Source organism: Vanessa atalanta, chromosome 7, assembly GCF_905147765.1.
Source record: "Vanessa atalanta chromosome 7, ilVanAtal1.2, whole genome shotgun sequence".
Classification (NCBI taxonomy): domain Eukaryota; kingdom Metazoa; phylum Arthropoda; class Insecta; order Lepidoptera; family Nymphalidae; genus Vanessa; species Vanessa atalanta.
In genome coordinates, this window is record NC_061877.1 from 13,744 (window position 1) to 33,826 (window position 20,083).

The following is a 20,083-nucleotide window of genomic DNA, read 5'->3' on the forward strand; positions in this document are numbered from 1 at the left end:
GTGCTCAGTGAAATCCAGCATAGCGTCAGCTCGCCATTCATCATCTAAATTCTGGGCTGCTACGAATGCTTCCAGTATAATGCTAACTAATAAACGACTAAAATTTCAATTTTCGTACTAACAAAAGAACGGCTAAAGAATAAATTACCTGTCATTTTATGTTTATAATATAAGTATAAAATTCCCCTCGTTTTCCCCGCATAGTGACAATCCCCACACCAATCCCCGATCACTTGCGATTCCCCGCAATTCGGGGAATTCCCCACACATTGGCACCGCTGAACGCGGGGGAAAGTGTCAAGGACGAATCGCACTGGACGTCGTCGTGGAATCGCTAAGCACTACATTTACTATAATAGTGTTCGCATAAGGAACCTAATTTTATACTTCATATTAATTGTTATATGTTTAATTTTAATTTGGATAAATTTGAAAGATACGTTTTTAAGTAAGGGTCGAAACCTTCAGAATTCAGATGTATCTGACGGTTTCAAAATAAAGGGGGAGGAGTTATGCATTAATTTATATATATTTTTTTTATTAATACATGAAGACAATAGAAAGAAATGCTCAATCAATGGAATGTAAGTTAACATTATGTTAAGTTTCCATGCCTTGGGTTCGAATGTCTTGGGAAACGATTGGTTAAACAGGGAACATTCGATTCTAACATGAACATCTCTTCGGTCGGGTCAATTTGAATAATAATTGAATATTTTATTTTAAATTAAAAAAATATTTTTTGATAAGTCAAAGTTAAAACACAAACGCTCTTTAACGATTCTTTTGAATTTTATAATTGAATGATTTTGAACGTTTTCTGGGAATCCTGTTGTAAAAACGTATACATTGCCCCAAAAAAGACTTACTAATCTTGTGTAATCGGGTACTTGGAGTAACAAGTTTATTCTTGTTCCTAGTGTTAATAGAATGTACGTCACAATTTCTGGGAAAATCATTTATGTTTTTGCGTACATACATAACATTATCAAAAACATATGAGAAGCGACAGTCATTATTTTAATTTCTTTAAATTTACCTCTTAACGAATCTTTTGGGCCCAGGTTATAAATTGCACGAATAGCCCTCTTCTGCAGTACAAAAATAGTATTAATGTCAGCTGCATTACCCCAGAGTAGGATGCCATACGACATTATACTGTGAAAATAACTGAAGTATACAAGGCGAGCCGTATCCACATCAGTCAAAAGTCTATTTTTTTTTACCGCATAGGCTGCAGAGCTGAGTCTATTCGCCAATTTATTTATATGGGGGCCCCATTGGAGCTTAGAGTCTATTGTCATACCAAGGAACTCTGTTGACGTACACTCGTTTTGACACATCTTACATTGGGAGTAGTGAATTTAATACATTTAGTCTTTTTACTATTTAACATTAAATTATTAACACTAAACATATTTCTATTTCAGAGAGAGTATTGTTCACATCGTCATATATTGAAAGACGTCTTTTTATTTTAAAAATTAAAGAAGTATCATCAGCAAACAACACTATCTCAAGTTTATCACCTAGGAATCTTTATCACTTGTAAGTCTGTCTTGCTCCCGTAAACTTGATTAATTAAAATTGATTTTAAGTACTTTGCTATTATGAGCAAGCCCGTCTGTTTAGGAAACACTCACTCAAAATCTACCGCGAAATAATATAAATAAATAAATATAATAAACATAAATGCTTAGCACTGTTGTGTTTCGACAAGAACTTTCATGTCAAAAATTTGTTCGAAATTAAAAGTAAGAACTAAAGAGTACGAGTTCGCTGTAGGGATAAATCTTCATTATGTCATCTAATTTATAATCCAACTATTAAAAAAATATATCGCTAGATCGCGTTTTGAGAAGTTTTCTCTAGAGAACATTTTTTTATGGTATCGATAGGCGAACGATCAAATGGGCCACCTGATGGTAAGTGGTCACCACCGTCCATAGACAATGGCGATGTAAGAAATATTAACCATTCCTTACATCACCAATGCGCCACCAACCTTGGGAACTAAGGTGCTGTGTCCCTTGTGCCTGTAGTTACATTGGCTCATTCACCCTTCAAGCCGGAACACAACAATACTGGGTACTGTTATTTCTATACTCCATTCCAACCACAAGAGGACAGAAACCAAATAAACAACATTTGATAGTGATAGTCGAGAGCTCGTTTGATTTATGATGTACACTATAGATTTGCGAAAAAATTGCCTTTTTAAAAAACTATTATCGGAACTTTGGAAGTAACACTAAACGATACTTAAGTAATTAAGGGTAATATTATTATTGTATTATAAATAAAGATATATTGATCAAAATTATTCGTAGTGCACAATACAAATCGCATGAAATATATAAACCTAAAATTTGTTTATCTTAATTCATACGTCGGCGATTGTTACAGTTATAATTATAGTTAAAATTTAAATCGATTCTGTCCAGCAGTCAACTGTCACATTTTAAGTCGAGTTCAATTATTTGATCAGATCAATTTGACAAGCCAATGCATGGAATATATTTTTAAACATTAGCATTAGTAAGTTGTATTTATTTTATAAGAGATTATATAAAATTAAAGACGAAAAGAATTCATTATATATAGTATTTAAGTATAATATTTCCTTATTTCTTCTGTTTATTTCATTTTCATATAAAATATTGTAATCATTCGTCCATAAAAAAATAACCAATAAGCTGAAAATTTTGAAAGGACGGTATAATTCATAAATTTTTTATCTATATAAAATAGATTAAAACATCTCTTCAAGATGGTCGTCCTTGCTTAACGTCAAAATCAAAAATGTCACTAACACGCGTTTCGTTGGCGGTTCCTCGGGTCGTGTCATTCGTTAATCAGCTGTGTAAACCGGCTGTAGCGGTTATCACTCGTACGGCAGTAACTACGGTTTCAAACAAATTATCAAGTGTAAAGATGTACATCGCTGAAGAGAGAGGATCACCTTATTCTCCTGACTACCGGGTCTATTTTAGTAAGTAGTCAAATATAGACTTATCATTTACAGTGTGTTATCTTACAAGCTGTCATACTTCCGGGTGCACCAGTATCGTGATCGTCTGTGGGCTAGGGACACGTCAATAGAATTAAAACCGCATTTGAGCGAAAAGTCTGACCTTTGACTTTGTCAGTAGCTTGCGCTAATCATTAATACATCAGTCATTTCCCGAAGTCATCGTTGCTAACAAAAATAAAACGCAATATAATGAAATTATTATAATAATAAAACTATAATTATAAAATATAGTTTATTTTGAAATATACTTTTCAATATAAAGAAATTATAATGCTGTAGCATTTGTTTCACACTTGGTATTCTGAGATAGCAATCATCATTATATTAATCTTATTTATATTTACTTATTAAGATAGAAAAAAAAACAAAAAGTAAGTTTGCATTCATTATTTCATATAAAGCTAATAAAAAAAGAGTCATCCTAAAGTGATTACTGTACTAGTATACATATACTAATGGTAGAATTGTATGTTATACAATTTGCGTCTGGACTGGTTGTTAATTATTTTTTATAAATATAATGCAAATAGACATAGCAGCTTGTGTCAATTTACAAGGAAGCGTTTGTTGTCGCAGTACTTGAACACAAGATGTAAATACATAACATGATATCAATATTAATTAAATAGCTTACAAACACACCAAAATTAGCCAAATTTTGTTGTAGTCATAAAGTGTGAATTGCTCTTAGTAATAGTATCATTGATAATAAATGTGATCTGATTTATAATTAGTTAACAATAATTTCATTCGATATATGTTATCAACATTTTATCTAAGCAAACAATTTATATAACAATCTACTGTATCTTTTAAAACTGTCCATTTTTTGTGTAAATAATCAATAATTCTACCAACTTTTAAAATTTTCACTCGTTTTCTTAGACTTTTTCTTGGAACTTAATTGTTATAAATAGCAAAAAAAGTCTCATAATTTCATGGATGCTATATTTGAATGTGTTGGAGCACAATACATTTTAGATACAATGAGTAGAGGTGTCCACATCTTAACCATATTTGTAATTTGAAAATTAGGTATCCATAGGAGTTGATAATAAATAACTTAAGCTATTATGTAGTGCTAATTTAAATTTCAAATATAGCCACTTAAATTAATTAATTACTTTTACTTTCAGCCTTGACATGAATATAGACATTCATTTTGTAACTTGTCAGGCTGCTGTATATAATTATTATCGATGCAAATATTGTTCGTATAAACAATTTCTTAAACAAGTAACTTTAGTAAAAAAACAGCCAATATCATTTTGATATAATACCTTACATTTAATATGTAAATCTGATAATTAAGAGAAAAATAATACTACATCTATTAAATTTTATAAAAATCAACTGAAAATACAAGTGGAAACTATAATCCAAATGTAATGCTAACTTTACCTTTCATTATTCATGGGGACACACAACGCAAAGCCTATCATTATAACTATTGCTGTTGTGTGGCTATTTTTGACAATGAATACTAGACAACAACACATTTAGCTTTATAGAAATGAATAATTACAAGCTGTCATTTTAAAACTAAGATGACACATTTGAGAATTAAATGGATATGACATATTATAATAAGATTGTTTTCAAAAAGTCTCTTGCAAATTGTTTACAGAAGATGAAAGCGGCCCTGTCTCTCCACTACACGACATCCCCCTGTGGGCGGACCGCGCCAAGCGCATCGCGAACATGGTGGTGGAAGTGCCCCGCTGGTCCAACGCCAAAATGGAGATCAGCCTCGGCGAGCCTCTCAACCCTATCAAGCAGGATGTGAAGAAAGGCGCACTACGTTTCGTATGCAATGTGTTTCCGCACCACGGCTACATCTGGAACTACGGCGCGTTGCCGCAGACGTGGGAGAACCCGCAGCACGTGGACGCCGGCACGCAGGCGCGCGGGGACAACGACCCCATCGACGTCATCGAGATCGGGGAGCGCGTGGCGGCGCGCGGGGACGTCGTGCCCGTCAAGATCCTCGGCACGCTGGCGCTCATCGACGAGGGCGAGACGGACTGGAAGCTGATCGCGATCGACACTCGCGACCCGTCCGCCGACCGGCTGAACGACGTGGCCGACGTGGAGGCGCTGTTCCCCGGCCTCCTGCGCGCCACCGTGGAGTGGTTCCGGCTCTACAAGGTGCCCGACGGCAAGCCGGTGAACCAGTTCGCTTTCGACGGCGAAGCCAAAGACTCCGCTTTCGCACACAAGGTCGTCGACGAGGTGAGGACTTAAAACAAAATTACAATGGTTTCTTATTGATAAAGGAGATTCAAATGTTTGCTTTATGGGTACAGGTGCACCAGTTCTGGAAGAGCCTTGTGAACGGTGAGGTCGCGGGCGCCTCTGACATCTGCAAGTGAGTACCGTAACACGGTTTGAAACAGTACTCAATTCCGAAAGTTACCGACGCTTCATTCATTCCTTGGCTGATTCGAATAAGAAACGAAATATAGATTGTTATCGTATTTGTAAGCAGAAAATTAAAAATATCTTTCATCGCTCTACAAACAAACGAGTGTTATTTTGTTCAAAATTATTAATTATGGGTATTATTTCAATAAAACTCTATAAATTTTTCGTTCACCGCTACGAGCGATTCGGTATGTAGATTTTACGTTCACGCCGGACTAAAAAGTCTGCAGTCAGTCCACGAATACTGATCGTCCATCGGTTCGCGGTTCGCAGGATGAACGTGAGCGTGGAGAGCAGCGCCGGCCGCGTGGAGCGCGCGGAGGCGGCGCGCGTGCTCGCCGGCGCGCCGCCCGCCGCGCTGCCGCACGCGCTGCCCGCCACCGGTACGCTCGCACGCACGCGCACGCACACGCACGCACGCACACGCACGCACGCACAGGCCATTAGTATATTATGATTATCGTTTCAGTGGACAAGTGGCATTTCGTGTCGAACCTGTAACGCGGAGCGCCCGACGGCGGTTCGGCTGGAGGCGACGAGGTCGTTGCTGGAGTATCCATTTGTGCATTTGCTGCTGAGAGTTTTCTCATGTCATATTTATATACCTGTAGCCGTGTCGTCGTAACGGCTGCAACTAGTACTGTGGTACACTGTTTGTTGAGCAGACGTTACGATTTTGTTGTTAACTTATTTAAGTTGTCATGTAAGAGTAAATTATAGATATATTTTTTAATGCGTTCTTTTATTTTCCTAATTTACTGCTCATAATTTGTTTCGATGCTCATGATTGAAGACAGTTTCAGACATGTTTTGTTTTTACATCTTTCAATTTACTACTAAAAATGAGAAAATGAACATGTCATGAAAGTATACAAAACGTATCACGTGTCCTGCCCAAATCAGTTATTTTGTTAGAGCTACTCGACAATTCGTCTTATATAAGATTTTAAATTAAAATGGTTATTGTTATTACTATAAGTATTTGAAACGGGATATTTATCATGTTTTTTATTTTTATTTGGTGGAGCTCGATATTTCGACATTATCTACGAATGTCTTGTTCACGAGATATAATTAGTTATATGTCTCAAAGAAGATTTGCTTTATAAAGTCCAATGCTCTCGCATTCATAAAAGCATTCGTTTTTACACTGATTACGCTGGAGAAGTGAATATGTGTCTTTGTTTCTATTTAACACTTACTATTATAAAACATATATATTTTGTATGTCCAAAGCTGTCTATAGATGGTCTGTAATCTTTAATTACCAATATATAAAACTACGTAAGGTGCAATTACATACATTAATTATTGAAATCGTTTCTTAGCAGATATAGGCCCCAGAAAAAGTACCTTAAATTGTTTTGTCATATACAAATGTAAAACTTTGTGAGTGCCTTTTTTGCGATGAGTCCGACAAACTGTTCTAATGCGAAATGTTTCGGCGCTACTGCGTTTCCGAATACTCGATTCCTGGAATTGTCGATATGACGTCACTATGACTCATACATACAAGTTTCGTTTTTCGAAATTTGTTTAGTAACGTTAATTTAAAAATTGTGGTCAACTTGTCCGACCAATATCATGCTGCGTATGGAGTATCCACCAACCCGAAAATATCGATATGACGTCATTATGTCTCCATATACATACAACTTTAAATTTAATATTTTTCGATTTAAAATACCTAATACTAATTGTAAACAAATATGACAGAATTCCGAAAAGAAGAAACTGAAATTGTAATAAATTTAAGCACGAAAAATAAATCCCGTGAAATTAATGTTATTCATAAAAATCTTGGAGACATGGATCGTTCTCGAGGTTTTTCGTAATTTAATTTAAAAAAAATTATTAATTAATACAAACTTCGCCGCCTCAAATCAACACCAAAACTGCAGTTTATAAAGGTATTGAAGAGTTCGCCTGTAGAATGTACCTACTCGTTGAAAAACAAAGACGACGTCAACAAAGTTCGCTTTGAGTTATTCGAAAAATCACATAGATCCTGCAACGATTCGAAATAAGTTTTAAAAAAGAAGATATTTTGGTCCTACGATGCGTCAACTCTACCACCCACCAAGCCAGAACTTTTGCACCATATTGAGAGGACACAATACTGTCATTCAAACTGACGCTTCAGGTACAGCAATTGGCGCTGTTTTGTGTAATCAAAATACGAAACCGGTAGCTTTTGCAAGCAGACCTCTTAATAAAGCCGAAACAAACTACCCCACTATTCAAAAAGGGTTACTAGCTATAGTGTGGGCAGTAAAATACTTTAGACCATATGTATACGGTAGATCTTTTACGATTATGACAGACCATAGACCTATATTATATCTATTCTCAATGAAAGACCCCTCAAGTAGACTTCTTAAGTTTAGGTTAGCACTAGAAGAATACGACTTTAAAATTATATATGTAAAAGGTAAGGATAATAGCCTAGCGGACGCTTTGTCTAGAATTAGCATAACATCGGACACTTTAAAACAAATGAACGAAGAAATATTGTTAGTTATGACTAGAGGCCAAAAGAGGCGTTTAGAAAATAAAGTAGAGCAGGATAATACATTTAAAATTAGTAAACCGAACGAATCGTGGCCTGATCAACCACGAGTAGTTGAGGTACTAAAGATACCAAATGATTCAGTGGAAATGACTTTTATAAATAATGAGGAGTTAAATAAATTGAAAAATAATGATAATTTATACGAAGAGAAAGAATGTTTTATTTATAGTCTACGTAGAAAAATATTATATATTAATCTTAACTTTAGGGCACAATTTACGCGAGCCGAATTTGTGACTAATTTAGGAGAATTTTGTAAAACTAGAAAAATAAATGAACTATGCATAGTAAAGAATAATGAAATTGAAAATTACATAAAAGAAATAAAAGAACGCAAGGACTGGTCCACGAATCTATGTTCTGAGAGGAGTTAAAAGAATATATGATGGGGAAGAAAGAAAATACATATTACATGACTTTCATTTACTACCCACCGCAGGTCATGCAGGTGTGCGTAGAATGACAAATAATATTAAAAGAAAATTTTACTGGCCAGGCTTGGATAAAGATGTTAAAACATTTGTTAGCAAGTGCGTTCAGTGTCAAAAAATGAAACATTGTAGGTATGTCAAGGCGCCCATGGACATAACTACAACGGCTTCACATGCTTTTGAAAAGATCTATCTTGACGTCGTAGGACCTTTGCAAAAGGACATTGAAGACAATTGCTACATTTTAACACTTCAATGTCTTCAAAAAAATAAGGACATGGTAAGTATAGCAAAAGCATTAGTTAAAAATTTTATATTAAGGTTCGGGATACCAAACACCATAGCTACAGATCGTGGGACAGAGTTTGTATCTACTGTAATGGAACAGGTATGTAAATACGATGTATGTAAGTACGAAATTAAACGTGGCGATGTTATCTTTGATTGTTCCAGATTCGTGCTGCTCCATCGCAGTTGATAGGGTTACACAATACGGGGCAAAATTAGTGTCAATTATTTCGTTACGAATCATCGTGAGTACAAAACGAAAATCATCACAAATCTGCAAAATAGATGTCCATATTTAGATTGAAGATATAGGGCAGCCAAATATTAAGTAATTTTAAGTTTCTGATACATTGAGTTAAGTAAATGTATAGTATAATTGAAATATAATATAATTGAAAATAACATTAAAATCCAATTGCACTGAACCAACACTTTATGCTTATTAGTAGTGGCGGCAAAAAAAAAAACATCAGTTCAATTAAAAAAAAAACAATGAACATAGTGTAAATTTTTCAGTTTACCAAAAGCACAATACTCATAATAAATGTTAGACAATACTTGAATTAATACGGGAAATGCATAATATAACACGTCATACTTCATGTACAAATTAATTTAATTACATTTATTAAATAATCACATTGAATTCGATAGCTGCGGTGCTGAGGTAATTGGGTTAAAACGATACACAATGCGTCGTTTGTGCAGGGCCTACCTACCTAGATTTGCGAAATCGGATGCATCGACAGTAAGTACAAGTAGACGGTGTATCGGCTTATATAAGGTCGCGGTGCGTGGGTGCATGTCGATTGTCGAGAGTCGAGCCTCGTGTTTAAGCATCGATCGCTAGAGCGGCGCCGCTGCGGCGCGACCGTGAGTCTCGCGAGTCGCGGCACAACGCTATCTCTACTCGACGGCCGACGCACAGCACTCGGTGGTTCGGTGACTACACGGTACACATCGACACCGCTCGACCGCTCCTCTCATCCCATTCCTATCCTCCTCTCCCGTCGCCCGACCGCCCGACCGCCGTCCCGCACTCCACCCGAGGGCGGCGAAGGCTCGACCGCCGCGGAGAGGGGACGCGGAGACATGGGATACCGGTCGAGCCTCATAGAATGAAACATAGAATGTTATCTCTTGCAGATATGCCTACTTTAGTAGAACTATTCAAATGCATATATAATATCAGAAAACTTACTTTATCGTAATAAGAGACAACTTTACAACTTTTAGTTTTAACTTTTTTATTTGTTAGGGACATGAAAATTTAAATTCATATTTTTAAGCTACAGATAAAGATAACAAAAGTGTGAAGTCATATTTGCAAGTCATTTAAGTTTAAGAGCAACTGTAACACACTTGAATCGTGAAGTTAAAACGATTCCTCTGAGAGTATTGGAACATGTGGGCAACAACGTTGCGCGCTGCGACTTGCGAGTAGTGGCGGCTGGCGGCCCGCGAGAGAGCGGGCGGCGGGCGCGCGCGGCAGTGTCCCGGAGAGCGGCGCGCGGAGCGGGCTGCACTCTGAACTGTTGCGAGATGCGCGCGAGCTTGTGGGCCTCGGCGGCGGCCGCGCTGCTGGCGCTGACGGCAGCCTCACCGCGAAGACTCGACCAGGACTTTGAGTTCGACGATACTCCGGTACATTTTTATTCCAGCGCCTCCGGTTTCTGTTATGATACGGCCACTATACATCGACCTACTTCCTGTAGGACTTCGTTTTGAATCTAATGCTGTCGTACGGGTGCGGTTGGAGATGGTGGTTTAGTGTTTTCTTTAATGACTGTATCTGCGACTCAAATTACTATTATTTTTTGCCGCCTCGAATACCTACGTTATGGTCACACAAGTATAAATAAATCGTAATCGTTGAAGGATTATAAATACTGCACTGAATACTTTTTCGAAATTGCGAAATTGTCTATGAGATGTCGCACAATACTTATATAAAGTCTACCTACTGGTATAAAATAACAATCTCACCTTGACCTCTAGTGTCAATCGAATTAGCGCATTATTGTGCTCGAACCGAAGAAAATAGAGTAAAGCATTTTAGTTTCGCACGAAGGGTTAAGTCCTACAAATAAAAAGACCTGGTTATTACGAACAGGATTTCTACTCGAGTGCTTTAAATGAGATCGGATCACGATCTTATAGGCACCAAGAATTTTCTGCTGACAAGATGTGGATTGCAGGTCAATATTTGCCATGTATGATATGGATCTAGATACATGTATTGTAATACCTATCTACGTGTCGATAAAATTGTTTACTCCAATTAATGAACTTGTGTATTGCAGGAGGCTCCGCTGACGCATGCGCGCCGACCTCGCAGATATGTTTACGATCCTGAAAGTAAGTCCTAACTCTGAGTTAAAATGCACATTGTACAAGAAATAAGTATATCGTTATAGTGTAATATTGTTCCTGTATTATTTTGGCTGTATCGATGCGGTCGATACGATGGATACGGGTACAATATTTCAAATTATTTTTTCAATTTTGCTTTAAAAAAGCATTACTTTAATCGTGATCGATAGTAGTCAAAATTGCCAGAATGAAGGTGCCTTTGCTCCGAGAATGGCGAATAAGTCAGGGACTCTCACAGCAGCAAACATAGTTTTAGCACTGCAGAAACGAGACTGCTTCATTAGAATGCGAAAAGTGTTATCATTTATTGTATTCTTATGTGTTTTACCTGGGTACTTTTTTATATTTATTATTTCGTTTTTTTTTCATTTAGAAAGAAAAAATAAGAACTGCGAGACATACGAGCAGTGAGAACTGCAGCCTGCATGTACTATTTTAATTTGAACTCAGTTTAATTACACAGTACATTTAGCCCTTTTATATTACAATAGCTCCTACTCACGACCAATAGTAAAGTTTTATTATTTCAGATCCAATGTGCCGCACACTCGTTTGTAAAAAGCGTGAAGTCTGTCTTTTGCGGGACGCTTTCACCGCTCTGTGCTCAAACAAGAAAGACGTACTACGCAGAGGGTAAGTTTTGTAAAACTTTTACCGGCTGCTGTCTCGTTCAGAGTATGAACTCGGACGAAATATACACATACTCTCATTTGTGCCTCCCAAGAAAAAAATCAAAAAAATAATTTGAATAAACAAATACAAATTACAGTACAAATTTAATTGAAAAATATATCAATGTTCTTCAATCGACTATTATTATTAGTATTATATTATTGAATCTAGAATTCAAGTTAAATAATATAATGTATGTTTACCGCACTGTCCGGATCCGAGGATGGGCGTTTGCTCTGTAAATAGTAGTTTTAAAGTTTCATCAACTTTGGACCCATCCGAATGATCCCGTTCCAGAGACTTGAATTTACCAACGCTGTATAATTTCTACACGAATGGCTTATTAAAATCGACATCACACCCGTTGAGTCTTATAATAGGACATAGATAGATAAATTCTATAAATAATAAATTATACAGGATTATAGCTTCGCTAACGACAAGTTGCATTTATAATTGGCATTATAAAATAAAATAAAAATACGCATAGTCACAATTAATGTAATAATTCTGACAAAACCGAATACTTCACTTTTCACGGTTTGAATCTTAATCGAGTCTGCACATTGAAATGAACAGACAACGAGCTGTACCTACACAGAGATGTCAGAATTAAATAAATTCACAAGTATTCAATATATCAGAATGTATGTTCTATGACACTTCTGTATCAGGTGTCTTATCGGGTGAATATTTCATAATAAATTGGCCGTGTTAGATACTTTAAATAATTATAAGATTTAATGATTAACTTAATATAAAACAGGTACAGTATGACGATGTAAACTATGCTATCTCTGATATAGTACTCTAGTTTAGTGTAAATAATCTTAGGCCGTATAATAAAAAAACAAAAATTGTAAAATTTAGTACAGCAGTAGTGCAAAATGTAAAAGCTGGTATACTTATCAATGGGGAATCGATGGATCCAGTTGAATCAACTGAATTTCTTGGCCTTACTGTTGATGGCAAGTTGCAATGGGCCCCCCATATTAACGGATTGGCGAGTAGACTGAGTTCTGCGTCATTTGCGGTCTAAAAAAATTAGATTATTTACCGATGTTGATACGGCTCGCTTAATACTTATATTTCAATTACTTTCACAGTATAATGTCTTACGGTATTATGCTTTGGGGTAACGCAGCTCCTATCCGTACTATTTTTGTGCTGCAGAAAATGGCTATTCGCGCAATCTATAACCTAGGAGCCAAAGAATCATTAAGGTATAAATGTAAAGATATCAAGATATTAACTGTTGCTTCTCAATATATATTCTGTAATTTTTTGTATGTACGGAAAAATATTAATGATTTTATGCGAAAATGTGATTCTCATGGCATTGGTACAAGGAACAAACACAAATTTCTTACTCCTGGTACTCGACTGCATAGAATCAGTAACTCATTTGTGGGGCAATGTATACGGTTCTACAACAGGATTTCAGATAGCGTTCAAAATGCTTCTGTTGCCAAATAAAAAAAAATGTTAAGGAACGCTTGAGTTAGTGCGAAAGGTCTCTTGTATAGTATTAGTAGTTATTAGTGATTTTATGATTGATAGCACACCTTGGGAATGAAACGATCGCCTCCTGGCTATTTCTATTCATATTCAATATATTATGTATTTAATTAGATTGACAAAAAAAATGACTCGCAGAGTTTCTTTCGCCGGTTCTTCTCAGGTCCGAGTGTTTAATTTGACTATCAATAAGTGTAATGCTTCTATATTGAATAAAGGAATTTGAGTTTGAGTTTATATTTACTATTCTATTATCGACATAATATAAATCAAACCAAGCCGAAATGTATTGTATTCAAGTAACCTTACAATAAATCTTTTTTAAACGTCATAATTTCAACGCAGTTGCAGTTTTTCGAAACGGTGATACCGTTTCGAAAAACTGCTTCCAGCAAGAAGAAATGGCCAGAGACTCGCACTCCAACCGCTCCTTTTAAACGAACCAGATTTACAATAAGGCTTTTGTCATTTAAATAAATATGTCGAGTTAAATTAAACTGATTCTATGTTAATATAAACAAACAATAATGAAATAAGCTTAAGCTAGTAATACGTTTTTGTACGTTTCCTATTACAGTGATATAATAGTAGCGGGCACGGTCAGCACCTGGGACCGGGGTGATGACGAAGACGTGTTTTACGAAACACGGTCTTCGGATCACAGTTCATCCGTACACTCTTCTTCCGACAGGTGAGATTACGGCTCTCGATAACAAAAGCAGACAAAAACTTCAGGTTTCAATCTTCGCTTAAGAAAATATTGGTCAGGTATCATGATTACTTATAATTCGACGTATCGATATATCCGACATTCATGCGACTTTTGATGAGAAACGATCGTTGTTGTCCGGCACAGATGCGTGGGCTGCGGCGGGGCCGCCCGCGCCGCCTTCCTGTGCGGCTCCGACAACCGCACGTACTCGTCGCTGTGCCGCCTGGACCTGCACAACTGCGTCCACCGCACGGCGCCGCCCGTGCGCCTCGCGTGCCGCGGGTTCTGTCCGTGCGCGCGCACGCCGCGGCCCGCACACGCGCCTCGCCCGCACCGCGTCCGCGCCGCCTACGACGAGGTCGCCACTCGCTCGAGCTGACCGGCTCCTTGCGTCGAGACAGCCATCCGACTGACTAACGTATTGCTTATGGTCTTGCAGGATCGACGGCGTCGCCGCCTCGAATCACAAAATGAAGTCTTGCCAGAACGCTCATTCCGGCGACAGTCACAAGGTTTACTTTGAAATTTAATTTTAAGACAGAATCCAAAAATGTGATATTGTATCTAGGGTCTGTTGAGTGTCCTACTGAAAATAAAAATACAATTTAATTTTATGTGTTCAATAATTCATTAATTGCAATAATTTCAATTTGACTTAAAAACAATTTCAGACGCTGAAGGTTGCGCGTTGGATAAAATGGCCAACAGGCTGTTGGACTGGTTCTCGGTGCTGATGGATGAAGCCGGGGGCATTCCACCATCGCAGGAAGGTAATTTAGTTATTAAAATTTAGTTTTACAATAATATTTGTCTCTACTTAATTTTTACGAAATCCTAAACGTTACAATATTTCGACTGACGCAGGTTTTCCACACGACTGCAAGGCCGAAGTACGCTGGATGTTCTCACATCTAGACACGGCCGGCGACGGTATCCTGTCGCCCGCCGATCTCTACGCCCTGCGTGAGTAACGCTCGACAGAATCAAAGACCACGATGTACTTTTTCTGTAGTTCCTTGCGTCCAGTCAAAACGTAAACTAAATGAATCTCCGTTCAGGACACGACGAGCGCGAGCGTTGCCTGCGGCCGTTCCTGGCGTCGTGCGGCGGCGGCGGCGCGGGCGAGGGCGGGCTGTCGCGCGCGGCGTGGTGCGCGTGCCTGCGCCGCGCCGCGCGCCCGTGCGCCGCGCTGGCTCGCGCACACCCCGCGCCGCCGCCAGGTTCTGACAGCTGTCTCTTGCGTTTGATCGATAGTTCCGATGTCGGCACGGGGAGCCGTTTAAATGTAATCGAAACCACCTCTGCGTAGGCGCCTACGTGCCCTCCTGCGACGCCCGCGGCTTCTACCGTCCGCGGCAGTGCCACGCGGCGCTGGGCGTGTGCTGGTGCGTGGACGCGCACGGGGTGGAGCGCGTCGGCTCGCGCACGAAGGGAGCGCCGCTATGTCCCGGTGCGTACCGTCCACGATGATACGAGGGCAGACCGTTGGTTTTGATCGCCGATTGTCTAATTTGGAGACTGTTCTCGCTCGAGATTGCATACGAGTAGCTTGTAGTGTGAAAATTTTGTATCTACTACCGTCGTATGCTAAGGTAATAATAATACATGAGAGACTTCTTTCTTCTGCAGGCTAAATACCCATGTGCCCGAGCGTTTGGATAAAAATATTTTATCAGACAGAGTCTAATGAATAAATTAAAAAAATATATTATAGTTATAAGCATAAATCACTATTCAGGTACACCGTCACCGTATTCATTATTATTTTTTTTATTACTTTTTTCCTACTTGTCCTCTTAATAAATATGCTCTTTTGTAATTTATGACTTGAAAGCAAATTTGAAATCTTTTTTTTTATTTTATGAGAAGTGTTTTTGATTATTTCGACAGGCGAAAACGAGACGAACGACGCATCCAGCGACGAGACAAGCGAGAACGAGGGTGGCGGTGAGGCGGGTGCGGGGGAGGGCGGGCCGGACGACGACGAGGACGCGCCGGGCAGCGGCGACCGCGAGAACGAGCTGCGGTTCTAGTTCCCGACGCACACGGGGCGTCGTGTCGCCAGCCTATTGAGCGACTCAAAATTATCGCTAACATCAGGTATTGGATATTATCGGGTCGTATTTTATTGCTATCCGTATATTGATCGTTGTCCGCTTTTAAAATTAAAACGGTTATTTATTTTACAGCTTTCTTCACAGTGAGATGCCACATCAGCTTGATGGGACAATGAAGACTACACCATAAAGAACCCCTTACTGAAATTTTGCAATAATTTTAAAATTTAATTTATTTAGATAAATAGATGCTAGACATCGGTTTAAATATGGCAATATAAAGAAGTACTTAATATACCTTTTAACTTCTATACGACAAAATTGTATAAAAAATAAAATATTACCAAACAGGCCTATTAAAATATTTATTTATCAGTACAAACACAAAACGTTAAAAAAGCACGTGAATATTTTCATAAGTATCTTAAGATAATACTAAGTTCATTTGATAATAATATAACATTTTATTAAATAAGTACTTACTACCAACTATTACCTAATGATCAAATTTATATTGTGGTTTAAAAATATTGTAAATCGCAATAATTACTACACTTAGGGATGTCATGAAATTCGGTTAGATTACATGCAGTGAATTGTAAATCCTTAAAATAGGCCTAAATAAAGAAAGAAGAAATTCGCTCCTTAATATATGTATCTATCTAATGATTGGTCCTGACATCTGTAGCCTTTATAAATTAAGTATAGTACTTACATAAATACGGTGAATGGTCAAACATTAAAAATATTTCAATTAACTATATAACAAGCTTATGAATGTTCAATATAACTAGTTTGTAATCTAGAGCTAGGAAAATACATCTAGACCATAGTATCTCATACAAACATCATATTGCACCCTTAAGTATTATATTTTTACTAACTGAAATAAAAAATGTTAAAAATAATAATAGCGTTATACAGTTGCAATAACTGAATCAACATAAAACATAGTAATTTTCTCTCCTGTTACTTAAAATTATTTGATAGTTATTTGCACCTTTTAACATTTCACTAGTTTCATCAAAATAAACTATGTAATTTTATTTTATTGGCATTTTAATTTGTCCTTATATAATTTCTTTAATAAAGAATATCTAGTCTTACAGACCATAAGTGATTTTTTTTAATAGACTATTAACTATCCGACTTTATAATAATAAATAACATTCAATAATAACATTAACTACTTTAAATGAACATTGAATAACAATTAATAACAAAAACCAAATAGAACAGCATATTTTTTATGACTCAGAAATTGTATGCCTCAAGTAAAATTCCCACCAAAAATTAAATGCTTATGTGACGGACGGACTAAATACATCGCGGTATCGTAACAAGCGCCCCACGTCTTTTATTCAAATCGAAATAAAAGCACGTTTTTACTACTTGATTACCACATAAAATATATCTAATGTTATTCTATTAAATCGTTTATAAGGGTATATTAAAATATCTGTAACGATCGTGAGCTTAAAGGTTAGCGAATAATTAATGCAGATGCAATGAGCGACTTTCATTATTTATTTTTTGAAATTTTCTCATTTAATTTCATATATTAATTCAACTTAATTTTCCTTCAAAATTCCGACAACAGTTTCGTCGACGTTCAAAAGGCATTCTCGCATAAATTTTTCGCAAATCCATAATGAATATCATAGATTGATCAAGCTGTCAATTTGCTGTCAAATGTTGTTTATTTGGCTTTTTTCCTCTTGTGGTTGGAATTGTTAGTTGGTAGGCTATGTTTTATAACGTAATAATTATATACTCTTTGGTATGTTTCATGCAAACAGCATAATATATTGTTTTCCGAAAAAAATGGATTCTGTGTTCTGGCAACAATTACACATGCAGAAATTCAGTCCAGACAATTATATCATCCACATAATTATATCTTAAAATTAACTTATAGTGTAATATTTTTTAAGCTCTCTCACCATTCTTTAGCCCTTTTTTATTTTTATAAAGATTTAACATATAGTTAAGTTGAAATTAATCAACCCTCTTTGTGTATATCATATTTAGTTCATATTACAGAAACAAAAGCATGACAATCAATCAACTTTATCTTTGGCACAGGACAGGTGGTTTGGTGGTAGTGCTTTGTGCAAGCCCAAATGGGTATGTCCCACCTACACAACCAATATTCTAATGTGAAACAGCAATACTTACATAATATTGTTGTGTTCCGCTTTTCCGCTTCCAAGGATAGTAGTGCATCACCATGCATAGGATAGTAGTGCATACAAATTTAAACCATTTCTTAGAACATCACCATGTTCTAAGAAATGGTTTAAATTTTTAACAGTCAATGGCTATGGGTGGTTAAAACCAATTCCCATCAAATATCCCATATGCTCTTCCGCCAACCCGAGAGAACACAAAGAGAAAATAAAATCTAGTATTAATATATTTGCCTTGTATTAATAATGCACACCCCAACTTAGATTTATATTTTTGATTAAACAAAAGGTAAGTTAAATAAGATTTATAAAATAATATTTTTGTGCAGAGCAAGCAATTTTATTCAGACATGAAGACATAATCAGAATTAGAATTATACATATATTTTAATTTATTGGTCTTTGACTGGCAAAAGTAATAATCTGATCCTTTAGTGAGTTAAATGGTGAAGTTGTCGAAAGACAGACCAAGTATAATCAAAATCATGACCTCCATCTTTTAAAGTTTACTAATAAAACTCAATTACTTTTAACTTCGTAACAATATATACGAAAATATATATCGAATCACTGATTATTAATACGAAAACCAAACGAAATTCGAATGATTAAGGAGGAAGACTTATAATTTGTCACTTGTTTTATAAATTTACTTATGAAAAATAATTGTAAGACTACACTTATAGCGGTAACTAGGAAAATATCTATCTAAATCCGATGTTAGTTACTTCAAAATGCAGTACGGAGGCCACACGAGGTATAATAAAATAACCATATGAACTATAACTTATAATTACTATTTAAATTAACAAAAGCTTAATCAAGACATTTTCATTATTCCTCTTTTTCAAGTCCTTCAAATTTGCCTCTATAAAAAGGGATGTAAGTCACGAACACCTTCCAATCAGTGAAATACAGCAAACCGAGGAAAGCTCCACCTCCATATCCTGCTGCTGTGGACACGTAACTTGCTGCGATTTCCGCATGTTTTCTTCCCAATCTACCAAGCATTTTGTAACTTTCGGGATATGGTGAAATAAAAGAATTTATTTCTATTCCGTTCTTAAGAAGATTACGTAAAATCTTAACTTCGTTCGATCTGTGACAGTTGTCTGTACGATGTCATACTATGAGTTTCAAAAGTTGACGTTGACAATAATTTGGCAATTGGAGATGAGAATTGAGAAGAGACACTTTAACACGTTTCACTTTAATTTAATTTGATCTTCATCAAAATATCTATTTCAAATTAAAATATACTTACTTAATACAAATAGGCTTTAATTTGTTAACTTTTTATTTTATTTATTTTTTTTGGAAAGAGCAAAAATGTTACAAACAGTATATCCTATTAAAATCCTTATTTCTGCAAGAGTAGAATAGAGCTAGATATATCTTAAAATACATAGTGTCGAACAATCAAATGGATCAGATATATTTTTTTTATGTTTATGTTAAAGTACACCGGCTGCAAGTCACTGCAGTGCTTTATATTATAAAATCACAAAAAAGGTATATTGCTTTGTAGCTTTTACGGTCGGCGAACTGCCTGACTGTAACATTCCTTCCGAGTTAATGCTATAGTGCTGGTGCATTTCTTAGTTTTATTATCATCTTTATAATCTTGTGTGTAGTAAATAACTCATTAGTAAAAATTTTCATTTTAAGTTTTCATTAAAAAGTAAATTAAAAAATATATATTTTGCAAGTTTTTGTTATAATATCAGATGGAATAAGTTCCAAATATTTATTTTAAGAGAAGAGTGACCAGTTGTCAATTATGTATAAATTTCCAATGAGCTTACTCAAAATA

At 36.4% G+C, this 20,083-nt stretch overlaps 3 protein-coding genes across 3 annotated transcripts; 2 read left to right on the top strand and 1 right to left on the bottom strand.

The window, feature by feature from the left end:
• Window positions 1-2,816: 2,816 nt before the first annotated feature.
• Window positions 2,817-6,191, top strand: LOC125065135 (inorganic pyrophosphatase). The gene is made up of 5 exons (XM_047672591.1): window positions 2,817-2,992; window positions 4,662-5,266; window positions 5,341-5,402; window positions 5,732-5,841; window positions 5,928-6,191. The coding sequence occupies exons 1-5, from the start codon at window positions 2,935-2,937 to the stop codon at window positions 5,957-5,959; spliced, it is 867 nt and encodes a 288-aa protein (XP_047528547.1). The 5' UTR covers window positions 2,817-2,934; the 3' UTR covers window positions 5,960-6,191.
• A 3,883-nt stretch (window positions 6,192-10,074) lies between these two features.
• Window positions 10,075-17,127, top strand: LOC125065368 (proteoglycan Cow). Its single transcript, XM_047672930.1, has 12 exons — window positions 10,075-10,393; window positions 11,053-11,107; window positions 11,653-11,755; window positions 13,890-14,003; window positions 14,169-14,382; window positions 14,464-14,536; window positions 14,696-14,794; window positions 14,889-14,987; window positions 15,083-15,244; window positions 15,334-15,474; window positions 15,915-16,124; window positions 16,214-17,127. Exons 1-11 carry the CDS (start codon window positions 10,292-10,294, stop codon window positions 16,055-16,057), a joined length of 1,305 nt encoding a protein of 434 aa, XP_047528886.1. The 5' UTR covers window positions 10,075-10,291; the 3' UTR covers window positions 16,058-16,124; window positions 16,214-17,127.
• Window positions 17,128-19,046: 1,919 nt separating this feature from the next.
• Window positions 19,047-19,404, bottom strand: LOC125065244. The gene has a single exon (XM_047672757.1). It carries the CDS (start codon window positions 19,279-19,281, stop codon window positions 19,105-19,107), a length of 177 nt encoding a protein of 58 aa, XP_047528713.1. The 5' UTR covers window positions 19,282-19,404; the 3' UTR covers window positions 19,047-19,104.
• Window positions 19,405-20,083: the final 679 nt, after the last annotated feature.